Source organism: Thyridium curvatum (genome assembly GCF_004353045.1).
Source record: "Thyridium curvatum strain D216 chromosome Unknown NODE_4_length_842636_cov_84.159710, whole genome shotgun sequence".
In the NCBI taxonomy this organism is placed as follows: Eukaryota; Fungi; Ascomycota; class Sordariomycetes; order Thyridiales; family Thyridiaceae; genus Thyridium; species Thyridium curvatum.
The window spans coordinates 505,160-526,860 of NW_022156759.1; the positions used below are offsets into that span (position 1 = coordinate 505,160).

The 21,701-nt window shown below is 56.2% G+C and overlaps 4 protein-coding genes across 4 annotated transcripts; 1 reads left to right on the forward strand and 3 right to left on the reverse strand.

Moving 5' to 3' along the window:
* Positions 1 to 218: 218 nt before the first annotated feature.
* On the reverse strand, positions 219 to 2,362 carry E0L32_001099 (uncharacterized protein; the record flags this gene model as incomplete). The annotated part of the gene is made up of 3 exons (XM_031133717.1): positions 219 to 1,667; positions 1,735 to 2,008; positions 2,196 to 2,362. The coding sequence occupies 3 exons, from the start codon at positions 2,360 to 2,362 to the stop codon at positions 219 to 221; spliced, it is 1,890 nt and encodes a 629-aa protein (XP_030992992.1).
* Positions 2,363 to 3,913: 1,551 nt separating this feature from the next.
* Positions 3,914 to 14,444, reverse strand: E0L32_001100 (uncharacterized protein; the record flags this gene model as incomplete). Its single annotated transcript, XM_031133728.1, has 2 exons — positions 3,914 to 14,096; positions 14,176 to 14,444. The coding sequence occupies 2 exons, from the start codon at positions 14,442 to 14,444 to the stop codon at positions 3,914 to 3,916; spliced, it is 10,452 nt and encodes a 3,483-aa protein (XP_030992993.1).
* Positions 14,445 to 15,811: 1,367 nt separating this feature from the next.
* On the forward strand, positions 15,812 to 16,891 carry E0L32_001101 (uncharacterized protein; the record flags this gene model as incomplete). Its single annotated transcript, XM_031133739.1, has 1 exon — positions 15,812 to 16,891. One exon carries the CDS (start codon positions 15,812 to 15,814, stop codon positions 16,889 to 16,891), a length of 1,080 nt encoding a protein of 359 aa, XP_030992994.1.
* Positions 16,892 to 20,324: 3,433 nt separating this feature from the next.
* E0L32_001102 (uncharacterized protein) lies at positions 20,325 to 21,132 on the reverse strand (the record flags this gene model as incomplete). Its single annotated transcript, XM_031133750.1, has 2 exons — positions 20,325 to 20,892; positions 20,963 to 21,132. 2 exons carry the CDS (start codon positions 21,130 to 21,132, stop codon positions 20,325 to 20,327), a joined length of 738 nt encoding a protein of 245 aa, XP_030992995.1.
* Between the last annotated feature and the right edge of the window lie 569 nt (positions 21,133 to 21,701).

The following is a 21,701-nucleotide window of genomic DNA, read 5'->3' on the forward strand; positions in this document are numbered from 1 at the left end:
GCAAGAAGCAAGATTCAAACAACGTGACTCCCGAAAGACTTTCTGCAACAATGGGCACTCGAAGACCGCGATACAGGAACTGGTTCAATGGATTCTCCTGAGATAGGAACCGGGAACTCTAGGCTCACGACAAACATTCATTATGTCGCCGTTCATGCCGTGCAACGCGCACTACTAGTCGGTTCCGAGTCTTCAGACTCCCCTCTCCCTTGAGCCGACTACATGATCGCAAAGCACGAATCGAAGGTCGCGTGCATCACCGACCGGATATCCACCCTCGCCTTGCTCACATCCTGCCTCGCCTGCACCTCCTCCAGCACCTGCGCCGTGATGCGCGCGTTGGTCGCCACCTTTTCCATGCGCAGGATCTGGTCCTTGATCCACTGCCGCTCCGATAGGTCGTCCTCTTCCGATCCCAGCATCAGCAGCGGCCACAGCTGGCTCACGGGCAGGGCGTCCTCGCTGCTGAGCCCCTCGACCATGAGCCGCGTGAGGTGCCGGATCTGGCTCAGCGCGTCGGCCGTCTCGCGCGTCAGGGGCAGGTTCTTGTACGCCACGCGGTGGAGGTGGATCTTGCTGGCATGGTAGTTGGACAGATACGTCCGGAACGCGCGCGTGATGGCAAATGCGAGGTTCGCCGACACATGCGGCGGAGTCAGACCGCCGGCGACGGCGTGGTCCATCAGCGCGGGGCGATCGTCATATAGCTTCCGCAGGTCCTTCATGATATTCAACGCAATGTTCATGACCTCGGTCTCGTCCTCCACCGTCCCGCGGGAACGGTGCCAGGGGTCAATCTTGGAGATGCGGCCCATAAAGCTCTGGACTTTCTGGAAGAAGACGATGCCGGGATGGTAAAGCACTTGGAACAAGACGTCTTCGATGTCTGATTCGGGAGCGCCCTCATCCGTCTCGGCGCCGCAACTGAGGCCCGTTGCCCCTCCTTCGTGATCGTCCTCTTCAACACGAACCGGTGACGGTTGTACAATGAGCGCCTCATTGTTGTCTGACAGGAAGAGACCTTCACCGCCAGCTGAGACGGCTCGGGCATCCAGCAAGCGGATCCATGACAGCAACCGTAGCTCGATGGGACGGAAGCTGCGCTTCTTCCCATTTCGAAAGATGTCGTAGGCTCGCTTCAGATTGTCGTGCGCCATCTGCATGCGATCTTCGAGAATGTCGACGTAGATCAGGAAGAAGAGGGTAGCGAGCAGGTGCTCTCGGGCAGAGCTGTATCCCTCATGGAAGCTCGGGTCTGAGGCCATCAAGTCTCTCATTGCAGTCTCGTAGTGGTGCTGCGGGTGTCCCTGTCGAGGTGACGTCTGGCGGAAGTAGAGCAGGCTCGAGAAGGCGAGGATAGAACAGCGGACCATGGCCGAGTTGTTGGACATGGAGATGAGGATCTGGCGCATGGTCGCCCAGCGCTTCTGGGTCTCGACCTCAGCCAGGATCGGTGGAACAACGGTCCGGATGAAGTAGTCGATGAGATGGCGGTCCTCTGCCACTTGCGAGGGGCCGTGGTGCATCCCAGGCCGCGTTGGTGAGGCGTTGTCCAAGTTTGAACTGTGCCTTACCAAGCCAAGGTCTTTGTTCTTTGGTCCGCCACTTGAAGTTGATGCATTTGTGTTTGTTGGTTGTGATGGGTTGACAATGCTTTGCCACGGGTCCTGTCCATTGTTAGCAGTCACGCGTCGAGCAGTACCTGGTGCACTCGAGTCGGTCAACGTAACCTACTATCCAAGGGTCGCTGCCGGTCGAGCCAAAGTTCGTCTGCGCTCTCTCAGGGCTAAACGTGGTGAAGCCGTCGCCGCCAGAGACGTCCCACATGAAGCTGGCATAGTCGAACAGCTGATCGACGGCCCCGGGGTTCTGGAGCCACTGCTGATCTCCGGGCGTGGAGACCACGTCGCCAGGCGAGGTGTTGCTGTTCACCGGCGCCGCCTGGAAGATGGGATGGATGATGGCTGTAGGGCTCTGTCCCTTGTTGGCATTGCCAGTGGTGTTGGCGCTGTTGGCGCTCGGTCTCCGCTGCACTGAGGGCGGCATGGGCGGCGCGGGTCGCCACCGACACTCGAGATTGAGACGCTCGCAGTGAGAGCACCGCGGCCGCTGCTCGTCGCATCTCACCTTGCGCCGCCTCCTCTCTGTTTAGCACGTGTATACTGGCATCCTACATTCACATCCGATACACGTACCTGCAGGTCATACATCCGTTCTTTGACCGGGCAGGCCTCCTCGGTGCCGGGGATTGCGGCGGCTGCTGCCCGTGCGGCGGCGGGGGTGCGTAAGACACGCCGTTTGTGCCGTGGCTCTGGCCATTCGGCACAGTAGCATCGTCTGTCTGGCTGTTGGCGTTGTGCATGACTGTTGGCCTTTCAATGCTGTTTGAGCGGGAAGTGCAGTTGGTCGCGTATCGCGGGCGGGGTTTTGGAGCGACTGTGAAATCTTGGAGAAGGAGAATAAAGGATGGCCCCTCGACGAGTCAGAACAAGCTGGGGAAAATCCGGGCGCCCAGTGGAGAAAGTCAGGGCTTCTAGCGTGAAGAGAATGAGCCCTCCACTAAAAGAATGCAAGCCAGGCCAGGCAACGGTGGTGGGCTTATTAGACTCCACTGGTTCCGGGGCGGTGATGGCATCCATCTTGCTCTTTCCTACCGGCCAGACGGGGGAGATTCCTTGTCGTGGCCTCTGGAGCAGATCGACTGCGTTGCTGACGAGGTTTGCGAACCCGTGCCCGGTGAACATCATGTCAAATTCCCTTGGCTGCACTTCGGTCCGGTTCTGCCTCGCCCTGGCCCTAGCCAGGTTGATATTTGCTCCCAAATCTCCAACCCAGCTTGTGGAGCTTGTGGGCCTTGGTGTGGGCGGGTGCCATGACAAAAGGAGTTTAAGTACACGATGGAGGCGAGGCTTTCTAGTGATAGAGGAGAATTGAATGGGAGCATCGGGTCTATTCGGGTAGTCTAACAACTTTCATATTTCAAGTTATCTGATTCTCCTCGCCCCATTCCATATGCACAATCGCATGTGCTTTAGGTGTCCCGCTCCTTTTGGACCTGATGTGGCCATCCTGATGTAGTTTGCCTGAACGACTTGTCATGTTTCAAAGACTCTTGAAACGGAGTTGCTTCCATATCGCTTTGTAATTTAGGCACCTGCAGGGGTCCTAAGGGGAAGCACAAATTTCCATTGCTACCGCATTCATACCTGAAGAGAGTAAATGGTAGCGAAGCTGGAATATCTGGGGTGAAGAAGACTCGACTGGCGAAGAATTTGGCAAACACTCGTTTTAGCCTGGTTAAAAGGCTAATGGTGACTGCAATTTGCGGAATATCTGCGGAAGATGAAAAGAGAAGGTGTCAGAGAGACACTGATATTACTAAGAAGTACTTAGTCCCACTGGAGAAGATATATGAGCATGAATCAGCCTCGACCAATATAGAGCAAGATCTCCTTCCAAACACATCAAAAATAATATAAAATAAGAAAAGGAAGCAGAACAAGTAGAAAAAGTGTAAAGGAAGAGTATATAACTATATACCATAGAGGTTACAGGTTAAGAATATACTAAGATATATTATACTCTCTTTCTCACAGGCTGACCATGAACAAGGCTGTGGGTGTGATTCAAGCAGCGTCAATCAACAAAACAAATCACAAGCGGCAGCATGCTTAGTTGAATGAATGGCTGAGAAGAAGATCTCCGGCAACAAGAAGCTCTTGTAAGCTATTATTACTCTCTAACCTTCAGATCATCCCACTGTGTAGGCAAAAAGACATCGACACAGTTTCCAAACGCTTTGCAAATCATTACCGAACACTCGTAGCTCTCATAACCATTTTCCATAGTTGCCGGACAAACATTCCCACCAGCAATAATCCATACGTCAACCTCTCTATTCTAACCCCGGCTACTAGATACTAGCAATACCAAACAGATTCGAGTTCAGACAATTGAGGATGGGCACACCGCTGGTCGCCGCCGTGTTGAAGCACGCCGCGCTGGCTGCATTGGTGTACAGGCTGATAGCGGACTGGCAGGCCGTAATCTGCGTCCGCACGGCCGAGTTGGTCAGCGCGGTGGACAGTGCAGAGCAGGCACTTGGCAGCGCCGACAGGCAGCGGTTGGCGAGCGAGGCCGTCAGGCAGTTCACGATGCTCAGGCCGCCGAGCGAACTGACGAGGCAGCTGGCCGTGTTGCCGAGGGCCAGAGTGCCAAGGGCGGTGGTGCAGAGCGGGAAATCGATCGCGAAGCCAACTATGTTGTCAGTCTGCAAGTTCGAGCAGGGCGTAGGCAGCGTCGCGCAGGCCTGCCGCGGCACCGCGGTCTGCGTAGACACGGCAGCCGTGGAGCAGCCCGACGGCAGCGTAGGCGTCTCGATGGTGAAGCCGTAGACACCTTGGAGGCAGTTGATGATGCCCAGGCCTGTGCTGTGCAGCGCCGTGTTGAGGCAGTTGACGACGGCGGCTGATTGGGCGAAGGGGCCAAGCGCCGCCGAGCACAGCTGGATGTTCGTGTTGAGCGTGGCGCCGATGGAGGCGCTGGCCGAGAGGGCCAGGCAGGCGACCGGGAGCTGGGTGATGCAGATGTTCGGAAGCGCGCTGGTTAGGCAGCTGAAGATTGTGCCGCCGTTGGCGCTCAGAACGCCGTCGGCCAGACAGGTCGCTAGGGAGCCGACGCTGTACTCGCCGAGATCAGTGGTGCAGGCGACGATGTCCAGAGGCAGGCTGACGACGTTGTCGGTGCGTAGACGCTGGCAAGATGCGGGAAGGGTGCCGTCGCAATAGCGGTTCGCGGTTGCTGTCGTGCTGGCTACACAAGCGATGGTTGATGAGCTGCTGGTCCTGGTGGAGCTACTCGTAGAGCTGCTGGTTGGACTAGTGCTTGCGCTCGATGTAGTGCTCGTCGTGGATCGGCTCGTTGACGAAGAACTACTTGAGGAGGTACTGCTCGTAGTACTCCTGGTGCTGCTACTTGTGCTGCTGCTGCTCGTGCTGCTGCTCGTTGTGGTGATACCAGGGCCATTGATATTCCCAGTAATTGGAGTCTGTACAACCACAGTTCCCACAGTAGCCCCATTGGCAGCTTGGAGAGTTAGTGTCTGAGTGACGAGTCCGTTATATCCCTGAGTAATGGTGACATAAGTCAAGCCCGGTAGCGTCGCCGGGATTGGCGTCTGGATAATGACTGTGCCTTGAACATTTGTTCCCGCTGGAGGTATCGTGATAGACTGCGTCGTAGCTCCGTCGTAGCCCTGAGTTATGGTTGTGTATGGGCCAGTAAAAGTCGATGCTGGTGCTACATAGGGCGTCTGGATCAGGATAGTTCCTTGAGTGGCCGACCCCGCTGGCGGTATCGTGATGCTCTGGGTGACAAGACCGTTGTATCCCTGCGTGATCGTGACATACGGACCGGTGAAAGTTGAAGCCGGGGCAGTGTAAGGAGTTTGAATGAGAACTGTACCCTGAGTTGCAGACCCAGCTGGCGGGATGGTAATACTCTGAGTGACCACGCCGTTGTAGCCTTGCGTAATCGTCGTAAAGGGACCATTGAAGGCTGAAGGAGTGGCGGAGGAGGGAGTCTGAATCAGCACAGTTCCCTGCGTTGCTGATCCGGCCGGCGGGATCGTGATCGTCTGCGTGACAATTCCATTGTACCCTTGTGTCAGCGTCACATACGGGCCCGCGAAGGTTGGAGCGACATAAGGGGTTTGCACCAGCACAGTGCCCTGAGTAGCCGAGCCGGCTGGAGGGATGGTAATGCTCTGGATCGCCACACCGTTGTAGCCCTGAGTAATTGTGGTGTAGGGCCCCGTAAAGGTTGAGACGGGAGCCACATAAGGTGTCTGGACAAGAATTGTGCCTTGTGTAGCCGAGCCAGCCGGTGGAATCGTGATGCTCTGAGTAGAGACGCCATTGTAGCCTTGGGTAATCGTGATGTATGGACCAGTAAAAGTGGAAGCAGGAATGGGCGTCTGAATGAGCACCGTGCCCTGTGTGGCCGAGACAGCAATGGGCAAAGTAATCGTTTGTGTACCAACTCCATTGTATCCCTGTGTGATAGTGATATAAGGCCCAGCGAACGTTGACACAGGCCCGTTGACGTTGCCGCTTGGGATGGGAGTCTGGATGAGTACTGTGCCCTGCGTCGCTAACGGATCGACCGGGAGCGTAACAGTTTGGGTGGCGAGCCCGTTGTAGCCTTGCGTGATTGTCGTATACGGTCCAGCGAATGTGATCGAAACAATGGGCGTCTGGACCAGCACCGTTCCTTGTGTTGCAGACGCAGGGACTGGCAACGTGACTGTCTGGATCGCAATGCCATTGTAGCCTTGCGTAATGGTGGTGTACGGTCCGGTGAATGAAGTGACTGGGGCGGAGGTCGGAATCGGCGTCTGAATGAGGACTGTGCCTTGTGTTGCCGAGACACCGAGCGGTAGCGTGACGGTCTGCGTCGTTGCTCCATTGTATCCCTGAGTAATCGTGATGTACGTCCCAGAGAATGTGGCCGCTACGATCGGTGTCTGAACCAACACTGTGCCTTGCGTAGCAGAGAGAGTCAGAGGCAAAGTCACAGTCTGCGTGGCCACGCCGTTGTAGCCCTGGGTAATGGTCGTGTAACTTCCAGTGAAGGTAGGAGCTACAGAAGGTGTCTGCACAAGAACTGTGCCTTGGGTGGCTGATGGATCGACCGGCAAGGTCAATGTCTGCGTTGCGACTCCGTTGTATCCCTGAGTTATCGTTGTATACGTCCCAGTAAATGACACGGGCCCATTGATATTACCAAGAGGAGTCTGGATAAGAACCGTGCCCTCGGTCGCGCTGCCAACGGGCGGAATCGTGACCGTCTGAGTGTCAACCCCATTGTAGCCCTGCGTGATGGTCCTGTAGGGACCAGCGAACACGCGAGTCGCAGGGATCTCGTAAATGACGGTACCAACCGTAGCTCCGGCAGTAGGCGGCAGAGTTACGTATCCCGGCGTGATGTCAGTTGCTCCAATCACAGTCAGAGTCGTGTACGGACCTGTGAAGGGCGTGACGGCCGGCGCTGGGGTCTGGATGAGGATCGTGCCTTGGGTTCCGCCACTTGTAGGGGTGATTGTCAGTGTCAAAGGCGGCGAGCCGGGGAGACCGGCACCTGTGATGGTAGTGAAGGGTCCGTTGAAAGCCGACGGGCCCAGGAGCGGCGTCTCGTACAAGACTGTTCCCAGTGTAGCCCCGGGAGGCGCAGGGAGCGTGATAAGCGTTGGCGCAGACAAGGATGTCCCCGCAACAGTCAGTGTCGTGTACGGGCCCGTGAAGCCGGAAGGGGCTGGCGTCTGGATGATAACAGTGCCTTCCGTAGCACCACTGGTCGGTGGCACCGTGAGCGTAAGAGGTGGCGAGTCAGGGAGACCAGTGGCTGTGATCGTGACGAACGGGCCGTTGAAGCTGGCCGCCGCGGGTGTCTCGTAGATGACAGTGCCCAGCGTAGCTCCCGAAGTCACCGGAAGCGTGATCAACGTCGGCTGGATGCCGACTGGGCCCGCGAGCGTGAGAGTCGTGAACGGGCCAGCGAACGATGGCAGGCCGTTGGCCACAGAGCTAAGAACGCCAGGCGTCTGCACAATGACGGTACCCACGCTCGCACCGCTCGTCGGAGGCACGGTCACGGTGACGGCCGGCAAGCTTGGATCGCCGACGCCAGTGATCGTGACGTAAGGTCCGGTGAAGGGCGGCAGAGTTGCTGATGCGGGGACTTGGTCGATGACTGTGGCGACAGATGCCCCAGACGAGGCAGCCAAAGTGATCAACGTAGGCTGTGAGCCCACAGGGCCCGTTACCGTTATCGTCGTGTAAGATCCAGAAAACGAGACGGGCCCATTGACAGCCGATGCCGGAGTCTGAATGATGACCGTACCCTGCGTAGCGCCACTCGTAGGTGGGAAAGTTAGAGTTATGGGTGGCAGGTTTGGTGCGCCTTCTCCCGTGATGGTGATGTACGGGCCAGCAAAGCTCTGAACAATCGCTGCGGGGGTCTGATAGATGACGGTGCCGATAGAAGCCCCAGCTGTGGGCTCTAGAGTGAAAAGCGTCGGCGCCGAGTCTGGGGGACCCGTTAAAGTGACCGTGGTGTAGATACCAGTGAACGAGGCCGGCACATTCGTGACCGTGGCTGTGACAGGCGGAACGAGGCTCTGCGGAGTCTGTATAATAATCGTGCCCACAGTCGCACCGCTCGTGGGAGGGACCGTGATCGTGATCGGGGGCAGATTCGGATCCCCTGCCCCAGTGATAGTGACAAACGGCCCTTGGAAGGTCTGTGCGACCGGCTCAGGTGTCTGGAAGATGACGGTGCCTTGCGTGGCTCCCAAAGAGGGCGATAGAGTCAGCAGCGTGGGCTGAGAGCCGAGCGGACCGGTCAAGGTTACGGTTGTGAATGGGCCTGTGAACGAGGCGAACGAGTTGGGGCCGTTGAGGTTGGGCGCCGGCGTCTGAATGATCACGGTTCCGACAGAAGCTCCGCTGGTCGGAGGAACTGTGAGCGTGACAGCAGGCGAGCTAGGGTCCCCGGCGCCGAATATCGTAACAAATGGGCCCGTGAACGATGCGACAGCTCCAGCTGCAGGAGTCTCATAAAGCACGGTTCCGATGGAGGCTCCAGATGGCGCAGCCAGCGTCAGATACGTAGGCTGTATATCAGTCGCGCCGGCCACCGTGATCGTAGTGAAGACGCTTGGCCCAGGTACCGAAACAGCAGGCGTCTGGATGATGATGGTTCCGATAGACTGGCCTGGGGAAGGAGGCACTGTGAGCGTGACCGGAACTGACCCCGGTTCGCCGGCACCGAAAATGGTTGTGAAGGGCCCGTTGAAAGCGGGAAGCGATGCGGCCGGGGTTTCGTAGATCACTGTACCGATTGAAGCGCCAGCAGGAGCAGCAAGCGTGAGCATAGTCTCTGGGGACCCAGCCGGGCCCGTGATGGTCTGCGTCACAAAGACGGTCGGCTGTGCATTGGCCACGGCGGGTGTCTGAATGATAACAGTTCCGATCGACTGGCCGCTGACAGGCGGGACGGTCAAAGTCACTGGCGGCGACCCTGGTTCGCCAGCACCCGTGATTGTGACAAACGGACCATTGAATACAGCCGTGGGGCTTGGACCTGGAGTGATGATGACGACCGAACCGGGGTTGGCGCCGCTGGGAGGTACCGTGATCTGTGTAGACGCTGCACCAGCAATCGTGGTCGTCACGTAGGGCCCGTTGTCGATGGTAGTCGGAGCCAATGGTGTCAATAGCAAGACAGTAGCCACAGTAGCACCTGCTGCAGGCTGCAGGGTCAGCGTTGTGGGGTTGGGTCCAATGGCACCAGCCTCTGTGATGGTCTGATAGACGCCATTGAACGTCTGAGGCCCGTTGACCGCCCCGGGCGTGATGACGACGACTGAACCCGCTACAGAACCCGCGGCGGGCACCGTAATCGTCGTCAAAACCTCACCAGCGATCGTGGTCGTGGCCAACGCCTCGGTATTGATCGTGGTCGCAGCTCCCGGCTGCAACACGACTACCGTGCCCTCGAGCTGACCGGAAGAGGGCGATATAGTCAGCGTCCTAAGCGGAGCGCCAATCCCTCCAGTCTCGGTGATCGTGACGAATGGACCAGTAAATGTCTGCTGCGGACCATTAATAGCCGTTCTGCCTGGCGTGATGACGACAATAGAGCCCGGTGCAGTCCCTGTTGGCGGGACCGTGATCGTCGTGGCAACGGCGCCCTCGATTGTCGTCGTGACGAAAGGCCCGTTGTCGAGAGTGGTGGCGGGAGGCGCACTCGCAGGGGTGAAGATGTAGATTGTGCCCTCGGTGGCCGAGCCGGTGGGCTGCACGGTGATCGTGGTCGGGATAGCACCGATGGCGCCGGGCCCAGTAACGGTGGCATATGGATACGTCGACACCGGGCCGTTGTTCACGCCTGGCGTTATCACAACAATAGATCCGGCAGCGGTACCAAACGGCGGCACCGTGATCGTGGTCAGCGCGGCCCCTTCGATCGTCGTCGTGACAAATGGGCCGTTGTCCAGCGTGGTGGTCGGGAGGGCTGCATTCGGAGTGAAGATATACACAGTTCCCTCCGTGGCGGAGCCGGCCGGCTGAACCGTGATCGTCGTTGGCACTTCTCCCAGGGCGCCTCCCTGAGTGACGGTAGCATACGCGTATGTTGATTGGGCCCCGTTGAGGGCACCAGGGGTGATGATAATGACGCGGCCTGGCGCTGTGCCCTCGGGCGGGACTACGATCGTCGAGGCGCGAATTCCCTCGATGGTCTCCGTAATGTAAGGTCCGTTGTCTAGCGTGGTCGTGGGCGCCGAGACTCCAGGGGTCAAGATGATGACCGTGCCTTGCGTCTCGGATGCAGTGGGCAGAAGCGTCAGTGTGGTCGGCCCTTCGCCAAGAGCTCCAGCGTTGGTGATCGTGACATAAGGGCCCGTGAAGGTCAGTGGCGGAGAAGTAATCGCCTCTGGCACATTCGTGATGACAATGGCGGATCCGGGCAGCGTCCCAGTGGGCTGAACAAAGATCGTGGTGTTCACTGCTCCCGAGATCGTTTCAGTGACGAATGGGCCGTTGTTGATACTTGCTGGAGGTGTCGGCGCGGGCGTCACAATGAGAACGGTACCCTGGGTTTCGCTCCCTGTAGGCGGCGAGCTGATTGTGATGGGCTGCGATCCAAAGGCACCCTCCTCGGTGATGGTAATGTATGGACCGGCAAAGGTCTGTGCGGCTCCGTTCAGAGCGCCAGGCGTGATCACGACGATCGACCCCGGTAGAGTTCCGGCTGGCGGAACAGTAATGGTCGTCGCTTGCGCCCCTTCAATCGTCGTGGTAATAAATGAACCGCCCGAGACAGGCGGGGTCAGAATGAAAACGGTGCCTTGCGTCTCGACTCCGGTGGGTACAGCTGTGATAGTAAGCGGCAAGGACCCGAGAGGCCCTTCCTCGGTGATGGTTACGAATAGGCCGGTAAAGGTCTGCACAGGGCCATTGTTGGCTTGGGAACTGGGGGCTGGTGTGACGATGATGACCGTACCCTGCGTCTCACTGCCCGTGGGGAAGACCGTGAGAGTGAGAGGATCAGCGCCAAAAGCTCCCTGATTTGTGATCGTGGCGAATGGACCAGTGAAGGTCTGCTGGGGAACGTTCGTGATTACACCGGTTGGAGCCGGCGTGACGACAACAATAGTGCCCTCGGTCTGATCGGCGGTTGGGAGGACAGTGAACGTTCTCGTCGGGTCTCCGATGGCTCCCTGATTCGTGATCGTGACGAACGGCCCATTGAATGTCTGCTGCGGCGAACCGGCATTGGAAGCTGCCGGCTGAAACACTACAACGGTGCCCTGCGTCTCGCTTGCTGTGGGTTGGATCGTGAACGAGGTTGGCTCCGAGCCAAAGACTCCTTGTTGTGTGACAGTGATATAAGGTCCAGTGAATGTTTGCTGGGGACCATTCACTGCAGCCGCTGGGGTAAAGAGCACCACCGTAGCGTCCGTTGCTCCTGGTGCGGGCTGTATAGTGTAGGAAGTCGGAAAAGACCCAGGCACGCCTTCCTGGGTGATTGTTACATAAGGCCCAGTAAAAGTAGGCTGTACAGCGCCACTGGGACCAGGAGTAAGGACCACCACAGTGCCCTCAAGCTCTGTTCCAGTAGGCAGCACCGTGAAGCTGGTGGGACTGCCTCCAGGCGCTCCCTGCTCAGTAATCGTGACAAACGGACCAGTAAAGGGAGGCTGAACAGAGTTGGTGGGAGTGGGGCCAGGGGTGAAGATCAAGATCGTACCCTCGGTTTCACTGCCGATAGGGTCGATAGTGAACGAGGTCGGGACTGAGCCGGCCGCGCCCTGTTGCGTCACGGTAACATACGGGCCAGCAAATCTGGCCCTAGCGGTAAATACCACGACGGTACCCTCGGTCTGAGTGCCAGTGGGGAGGATTGTAAAGGATGTAGGTTGCTGGCCAAACGCAGCCTCTTCGGTAACAGTGACGAATGGGCCGTCAAAGGTTGAGATGGGCCCGTTGCTGGCACCTGGAGGACCAGGAGTCAAGATCAGAACCCGGCCTTCGGTCTCACTCCCCGTGGGGTTAATCGTGAACGTGGTCTCTTGTGAACCAGGAGCTCCTTGCTCGGTTATGGTGACATAGGGGCCGGTGAACGGGCCACTGGCTGGAGCACTTGCCGCCGGCGTGAACACGAGCAGAGTTCCTTCAGTCTGGCTCCCCACTGGCTGTATAGTAAAGGTCGTTGGCTGTGAACCAAACGCCGCTTCTTGCGTGATCGTGACGTACGGTCCCGTGAACACGCCGCTGATGGTGCCGGTAGCGCTTGGGGTTGGAGTAAATATCAAGATGGTGCCCTGTGTCTCACCGCCGACGGGCTGGATTGTAAAGGATGTCGGCTGCGAGCCGAATGCTCCCTCTTGCGTCACCGTGACGTACGGCCCTGCGAACGGGCCATTTACTGATCCGCTGGGAGCCGGAGTGAACACAACTACGGTTCCCTCGGTCTGGCTCTCAGTGGGCAGAATGGTGAACGACGTCGGCAGTGAACCAAATACACCCTGTTGGGTGACAGTCACGTATGGGCCTGCGAACGGGCCGTTCATTGACCCGCTTGGAGCCGGCGTAAACACTACGATGGTGCCTTCTGTCTGACTCCCTGTCGGTAGCACGGTAAATGATGTCGGCTGTGAGGCAAAAGCGCCTTCCTGTGTCACGGTGACGAACGGGCCTGCAAAAGTAGATGCGGGGCCGTTCACCGCGGCACTGCCAGCAGGAGTGAAAACGACGACAGTTCCTTCTGTCTGGCTTCCAGTCGGCAGAACCGTGAACGATGTTGGCGGCGAACCGAAAGCTTCCTCTTGGGTGACCGTGACGAACGGCCCAGCAAAAGTCGACACTGGTCCATTGATCCCGGGACTCGCCGCAGGAGTGAAGACGACAATGGTGCCTTCGGTCTGGCCTCCAGTTGGCAACACCGAGAACGAAGTCGCTTGAACACCGAATGCCGCTTCCTGCGTCACAGTGACAAAAGGGCCCGCAAAGGTCTGTGGCCCGTTGACCACTGGGCTTGGCCCAGGTGTGAAGATGACAATAGTGCCTTGGGTTTCGCTTCCAGTAGGAAGTATGGTATACTGGGTTGGTTGCGAGCCAAACTGGCCTTCCTGGGCGATGGTGATAAAGGGACCAGCAAAGGTTGTTTGCGGTCCGCTGAATGCAGGACTAGGACCAGGGGTGAACGAGACAACCGTTCCCTGGGCCTCCCCCGAAGTAGGGAAAATTGTATACGCAGTCGGCAATGACCCGAACTCTCCAGCTTGCGTAATGGTAACAAAAGGACCCGTAAATGTCTGTTGTGGGCCGTTGACAGCCGGACTAGGCGCCGGAGAAAAGACAACGACGGTTCCTTGAGTCTCGGATCCGGTGGGTAATATCGTATACGTCGTCGGTTGCGAGCCGAACACCCCCTGCTGCGTAATCGTAGCGAAAGGCCCAGCAAAGGTCTGCTGTGGGCCATTGACGGCGCCACCACTGGGCCCTGGAGTGAAAATGACAACCGTGCCTTCGGTCTGGCTGCCAGTCGGCTGTATAGTGAACGTCGTCGGCAGAGAGCCTGCTGTGCCGGTCTGGGTTACGGTAACGTATGGACCAGTAAAGGGTTGAGCCTGCTGGGGCCCATTCACGGCACCTGACGGCGCCGGGGTGATGACTACTACAGTACCTAGCGTCTGAGTGCCAGTCGGCTGGATGGTGAACCGAGTCGGCCGGGATCCTGCGGCACCTGCCTCTGTGACGGTGGTGTAAGGCCCGTTGAACGCCGCTCCTTCGGTGCTTGCAGCTCCGTTCTGCCTGCCACTAGTGGTTATGATGATAATCGAGCCCGGATTCGTGCCCGACGGAGGAATTGTCACAGTGCCAGGAGCTGCTCCGGCGCCGGCAGCAACTGTCATGGTGATATAGGCAGGAAGCACGCTGGTCTCACCCGAGCCTCCGGTTGCTCCGGACGCGGGACCATTGGGGCCATTGATGTTGCCTGGTGCGGCGCCGGAGCCCGGAACTCCGTGAATTCTAGAGCATATCGTGTTAGAGCGCCGGTGCCTTCACGATAATCATTTGAGCCACAGCTACTTGCGATGTTTTGAGTGACCGAGAAGTTTCGGTCTCCACGACGACTGTGTTGATGGCCACGGGGGCATCTGAGATGGTATATTGGAGACCATCTGGGAGAGTCAGGATAGTGTTGACACTGAAGTAGCCGCTGATCTGGTAGGCCTGCTCAATGATGATTTCGACTGGCTGGATGTCGACCTCGGTCATGCCGCTGGGGCATATGGGGTCAGCGGTCACCTGAGCAGATCCAAGCAAGGGCCAAAGCCCAGGAGCCAACGAGGCCGCAAGAAGCCTCGATCCTCTCATGGCGTAGCAAGATTTGTTGGCGATTGCACCTCAAAGATGACTCCTCTCGTTATGAATAAAAGCAATTGTCTGCAAGATGGGCATTGGTAAGGATTACGACAGCTTTCATTCAATGTCTCGAGCGGAGCCCGACAAGGTATACATCATGCTGCCAAGAGCTTCTGGATCAGAGAGCAGCCCACCGCGATGCAAGCAATGGGAACGAGTCTCACAGGCAACGTGAGCGCGCGATCCCTCCTCAACTCTGGCACGTCGGCGCCTCCGACATCCGCTGGTCAGCAGTCCTCAGACCGCCCCTTTCACTCGAGATGCGCCAGCGACAATCACAATTCCCAGCCATTCCATTCTGCCGTCTCGCTACCCACTGCATGGGCTCTTCACAACGGTATTCGAGAATGTAGAATGGCCCGGGAAAGGGGGGAGCGAACCAGGCGGCATTATTCACAGACTCCTTCGTGTAACCTGAACCCCATTCACGGATGATCAGCCCATGCCCCTGAAGCATGTGAAGCCAACACACTCCTCCTGTTCATGGTCAAATGGTATCTCTGCACCGCACCCATTGAGGGTATGCTGTCCATCACTCACCGCAAGGGACTCAGGCTTGCCATGTTAACATAAGCCTGGACCTCTAACGTTCGGTGACGGGTGATGCAGAATTTACTTTTTGACTCCTCTTGTGGGTTATCCCACTGCCTAAGTTCGAGAGATCCGCCACTTTTGTCTCTACTATTCTTCGGATGGATAATCAAAGCGCAGTGGACTACATAGGTGCTCTTTCCTAGGATATTCTTTTATCTGATGGACTAGGCCCAGATATTGGACTTGAAGTGATCGGGGGATATGGACGGGTTGTTCAGATTTCGTCTCTACACCTGGACTCCCCTGTAGAGTCCTCTTATAGTCTTCGAGATTCGCCTTTGTATGGGGTCTCTCACACCACCGGACTCACCTGGATGGTGCCAAGAAAACAATTTAATACAAGGGAATGCTGTCCTACTCGGTTCGTCAAAAGACTCGGCCGGGCTCTAGGCTGGTCGAGTGTGCACAAGAGAGCGATGATAAAACAAGTCATGCCGTTTCGCCGGGATGTCACAAATAGCCGACGGATTGTTGCCAAGCCACGTCAAAACACGACCGTTGTGATGTGACAATAAACGAAGAAAGATTCGCAATCACTCTCATCCCAAGCATACCAGTCCTTTCCATCCCATGATAATATATAGTGGACATAGACGCCATCTCACCGTACTCACGGCTTTGTCTGGGTATGACGGCTTCGTAAACCAACACGTTCCTTAAGCGTACCCCGTATTGCCAGTCGTTCTTTGCTGCTCTCTTCACTCGTTTTCCATATCCGAGCAACAATGGCGCTTTCATCACTCATTTTACTCTCTTTACCTCTGAATATCCTGGGTAAGAGTATCCCGCGCCAGGTGCCTGGTGCTGATGACACATGCACCATTACCAGAGTACTTCCTCAAACGGTGATCACCAGTATCGCACCACTTCAGACCTTCTTTCTTCCGAACCAACAGGGCCCTAATGCCGCTCTTCCCAGTTCAGGCTCTACAAATGGTCCGGAAGGCCCAGGAGGTCCTGGCGGTGAGAGCGGCAATCTTCCCGGTAGTGTGAACGGGCCCAACATACCTAGTGGAGAAGGCGGCCTCCGCGGCCATCCTGGCTCTGCTGGAGGTCCTGGGTCGGTGAACGGGCCTGATGGACTGGGCTCCGGACCTGAATCTGGAGGCCCCTGGGGAGGATCTTGGGGTTCCGGGCCCGAGGGGCCATGGGGTGTTGCGCCCTGGGCCCGGGGCGGGCCTGGCGGCTACCCTGGGACTGCGCCTCCTTACACGACCGTCTATCCCATTACCGTCGACTACTTTGGTCCCAACGGTCTCGAACAGAGGACGTACCTGGCCACCGAGCTCTGCCCCACCTGGCCATGTCACCCTTCCACTGGTTGCCCAAACGGGTTCACGACCTCGGCGGCGACCTGCACCGCCTGCGGCCCCAAGCCCACGACGGCCGTCCTCACAGTTCCCTGCGAAGGGACACCCGCAGTCGCCATCACTGCGTACGAGCGCGTTTACGATTACTTCTGTCCTACTGGCCTGGCCTCCAGCACCTACAGCATCACCCAGACCTGTCCCGAGACAGGCGCATGCCAGACGCCTGCCCCTGATGTGGTGCCGCCTGCCTTCACGGCTGTGAAATCTGTCTGCGCGTCCGCGTGCGGGCCGTCACCCGTCACCGCCACCTTGACCGTGCCAATCAACTCGGGCACAGGGCTTCCCAACCCGATGTCATGCGCTGGGGCCAACTGCGGGCCCGCCACGACCGCTCCCACTGTGTACTATGCCGGGGCACCGGCAGGTAGTCATGCTGCTTTCGGGCTCTTGGCTACGGTCGTGTTTGTTCCACTTCTCTTTGCCATGCTCTTATAAGCCGTTTTCATGCATGTATATAGTCTTGGCGAGTAAAGTTGTTGATTGAATAATGATTGCGATTATAAGCAAGCGCTGACACTGGTCCGTGAGGTATGGGCATTGAGTTCCTGCTCAGGCATAGTCAAGTCTGAGATCTCTACTTGTCAATGTAGGCTGTTGAGTCAGATAAATTCCTTTCTACTTCGAGTTTAATAGGACTTGGAAGAAATGGTATGAAACGTTCGGCATTGGTTCCGCCCATCTGCATGTTGGCGAGGAACCAAAAGATCCCAGAATCTTGTGTGACATGCTTCTGCCCCGGGCTGGGTCTTACACACCCGTTTGTTTCAATGCAATAAGTCATTTCAATTGCGTGTCTTACTCCTGCCTTGTTGATCAGTGAAAGTGATATATCACAAGCATAGCAGAGCCTACTCCTGAAGCGGCATCAGAAAGCCACAAATTGGGAGCCCAACCAGATTTCCAGCGTAACACATTTTTCAATATACTCTGGCTCAACTTACCGAGAGACAGCCGCGCCAGCTTTTCCACACTTGCTAGATGTTCGATTTGACTCTGTGCTGGACCTAGACAAGAGAAACTTCAACGAGTATGACTATGATCTGTCTTGGCTTCCAACATCGCTCCTGGTCTTGATACAAGCATACTATCCTTCTTCTCTTCATTTCCCCTACTCCTCTACTTCCCAACGGAGTTTCGCCTCCGGGCCTGACGCAAATAACGATGCAGAGATTATCCTCGAGTTCCACAAACTCGCGGGAAAACTCCCTAGCTGCATATTTGTAGTGTCGTCACCTCAACCCGACACTGCTCCAACCTCTCTCGGGCGCTAGGATGTCAGCCAAATTCCTGGCACGGCAGGCACTAGTTTGAGACAGTTTCGGAAGTGGCGGCTCACTCGTAAGACCCTTGAAGTTAGAGGTGACGACTTCGCAGTGCCTAGTAAGGGCCACTCATCGCCGCCCTTGCAGAGGCAGGAGATGGTATTCTGTGCAACGAAAACAAAATTAAGTAATGCCAGTGGAGAGATACAATATCTCGCGCTGGTTCTCACGTCATCCTGAGGCGATCTTACCTAGTCACCCTGGGTGAGATTGATCGGCGATCCCAGCCCCTGCCTTTAGCCGCTGAGGTGATGATAGGTATGCCTTGAGCAATTTGCCTGTTGAAAGTGCATTGACGGACTGCCTTTCGGCCCCCGACTTTGCGTTTGCCAGCGTTGGGCTACGGTAGTGGTTGGGCCGGTCGTCTATGTTTGACGATCCCTTGCCCGGAAGTCAGATCAAGGCTGGTGCATCCCCTGAATGGCCGTGCGAACAGCGCAAGCCTATGCCCTGCCCTCTCCGGCAAGTGATCTTTGTAGAAGGCCCATATTAGTGTCAAAACGTCGCTGTATTGCACATGACATGTTTCTACCTTCATCTGAGGGGGGCCTTTGGACAGGACACATGCAGCTAGAACCCGATGTGTTTGTCCATCGGCATCTACCTCTAATGTGGCATTTCCTTGCCTTTCTTTCCTTCTGGATTTGTAAAGAACGTGTAGATGTGGATGAATGGATGTGGCGGCTACCTAGGTACCACACACTAGAGGCTAGGTTGCAGCACGAGTTCGATTACTCTTTTATCCACACGTTCGTGCAGGCCATTGGACCATCTCACATGTTATTCCTCGTTAGCAATTACATATCCTCAATGCTATTAGAATAGTATGTCACTCCATGGCGAAAGCTCTTGTTGGGAAACGTCCTTTCATTGCAATGTGCATTGTGTGTGCTGGTCAGCCACCTTTCATTACTCATAACTCAAATATCTAGTACACGGTCAGTTGAGAGGATATACTTATCAATCATAACCATCTTTCTTTTGATACATCAAGTGCTGATACTTACTGTCAGCCATGCCAGCCGTCCCGACAATCGGCTGCTCGGTCTGGGCTTACACCAACTCCCAGTCTGAATCGATACTGGTCCGATCATCGCCCTTCAGTTTGCTCTCCACCTCCTTCAACTTGTCATCCAAGTTCAACTTGTCCCTCCGGTCCAGTCTCCTCTGGTTGCACACCCCGTTGAAGCACGAGTGGCACCGGACATCGGGCTCGTACACCATCTTCCGGCACTCGCAGTCGCAGCAGCACAGCCTCCGGCCCATGCACTTGTTGCACCGCGTGTGCCCGCACTCCGGATCCGGACAGACCCACTCACAGGCCGGCGCCGGGTCTATCTCGTTGAGCTGTTCCGCGGAACCCAGGCCGCCCTGCCGGTGGCCGCTGAAGAGCACAGCGCTGCGCGAGTTGAACAGGATGTAGCACTCGCAGCAGCGCCAATCGGCGGGGCAGCAGAGCTCCGGGCACTGGCTGTAGCGCAGATCGGCCAGCTTGACGATGGGGGTCCGCTGGCTGGCGCAGGGCGTGCGCCCTTTGGGAAGGGACCTATCTCTGATTGGGGAGAGCATGTTGACCTTTTTGTGTCGCGGAGTGGTTGCGGCGTCGCAGTATGTCCAGGCCGTGACCTTGTGGCCGCAGGGCCACTTGGTGGTTGTGCTGCCGCACATGTCTCCGGGCAATGGAGGCGGTAGTTGTTGGAGATAATGAGAGAGTGATCTGCTTCGCTGTCGATGACTGAGTGTATTGCGTGGGATTCAGCAAGTGGATTCTCGCAACACACAGGGTGAGTCCTTCGACTCGGATTCACATAGCATGTCGAAATATATAAAGGGCTGGTCATATTGGAACAAAGAGCTCTTGTTTAGCAACTGCTACAGACGACTGAAACAATGGGACTTTAATTGTGTCAAATACTACAGGCTGAGCACAAAGCTTTGTTATTGTCGGACAAAGAACAAGTTACTTCGAGGAGCAGAGTCGCAAACATCACACAAGGACCACAACCTTGGGTGCCATTTGCATAACTAGCCTTCAGTTATGTCAGAGGATAAGGATGACATTTTCCTCATGGACTTAGTTTAAGACAACAAGGCTAGCAATAAGACCTAGGTAAGGCACTGTTAGAAGCTGATTTTCAAAGAGAGCCTATATAACAATATATTAGAAGAGAGAAAAGAAAAAGAAAAAAAGAATTTCTACATATATTAGAACTCTAGTACTAGATGTGATTGCGATGTGGCTGATAATAGCTGTTTATGAGGGCAGGTAACTTACAGCTCTGCGGCAGCAATACGACGACTAGCCGTGTAATATAGATAGATAATCGACAGCCCAAGGCCATGGGGTAGTCTCTGGTAGGCATCGTATACCATAAGGCTCGAGATAGATAATAACAAGAAGAATCAAATCAGCCAGCTATTGAACTACACGAGAACATCGCCAATATGTCTGTACCCGGCAAAATCGGCTGAACCAACACTATAATCATAAAGTATTCAAGGTCAAACTGATATGAATTAAGGGTTTACTTTATGCTATAAAAACATCAACTGCGAAACACAACTTTGACTAGCAGTGAGAGGGCAGTTCCCACCAAACCCGGAAGCGTCCGTCTTCCCTCGTTGGTGACGATGACGTCGGGCAACCTCTCCTCTTCATAAAACGTCTTCACAACCTCGCGCGGCAGGATACGGCCTGGTATCTGGGCGGTATACAGAAAGGACACAATCTGCAGGATGTTGACAAACCACAGATTCAAAGGCAGGCTGGGAGCTCCAGCCTGTTTGCACTCCTTCTTCCTCCTGAGATAGCTGCGTGCCAACGTGTCCACAGTGACGGGGCCGCCCTTGGCGTCGTGCTCGAGCAGGGCAGCCAGCAGCTGCGGCTGGAGGCTGTAGTTGTCGCCCTGGCGGAAGTCGAGCCTCGTGAGGGAGCGGTCGTGCTCGATGATGTTGTGGCGGCGCATGTCGATGAGGTCAAAGGTGCCGCCGTCCTTGCGGCATAGCGGCTTGAGAGTGTTTGACAGGGCGAAGGCGAGGGTGGGAGAGCAGTGCAGGGCAGTCATGAGAGCTGCCTCGACGTGAGGGATCGTGATGTTTGTTCCATCGCGAGGGCTTGAGTTGATCAGTCAACATATGTGGCCTGGGTGTCTTGATACGACGAGCTGTGGAGTGTCAGACATACAGGTAGCCCTGGTTAGCAAGAGCATTTAGTCCCGGGCATGGCCCCCGAGTAGAGATGTGGCCTCGGGCGTACTCGTGGTCGTCTTGATCAATGAGTCGCTGTGCTCGGTCCCGATCCTTGGACCCAAGATGCAGAAGGCTCTTGAGAGTAGTTAAAAAGTTCAGATGCATGGCGTTTGGCGCGTCAATGAAACTGAAACTGGAAGGAAGACTCGACTCGACAGGAACCTGGGCCAAGGGCTTTCACGAGAAGCAACTGAAATGGAACCAGAGTTGTGCATTGAGCAAGCAGATACACTTCCCTCAAGTGAAGGAGGACGAAACGTGCTCATCTTACGTCAGAGCAAACTATGGATGGTCGCAAGGCCGAAGGGGGCGTCCGAGATGCATGTGACAAGAGACCATTCACACCACAATCTTACGGGGAGCCCAATGAAGTCCATCGCAACAGCAGGGTGTCAGCTCCCTGGCAACCAAGCCTCGCATTGGAGCAGATGCGGATGAATAAGCCACGACACCTTTGGGGCAGCCATGATGAGCTTTACGACAGATGTGGAGGGAGGGATTGAGTCCTAGCACCTTCGCTTCATCACTGATCGATTACCAGAATGCTCGATGGTCACTTGAAGCCCCCCTTGAGTCTTCTTACAATGCTTGCCCAGACATACCTAATATACATACAATGATCCGCCTGGATGCGGTACGCCGGTACCTGGAGAAGTGGGGAAATGCGGTCCCTG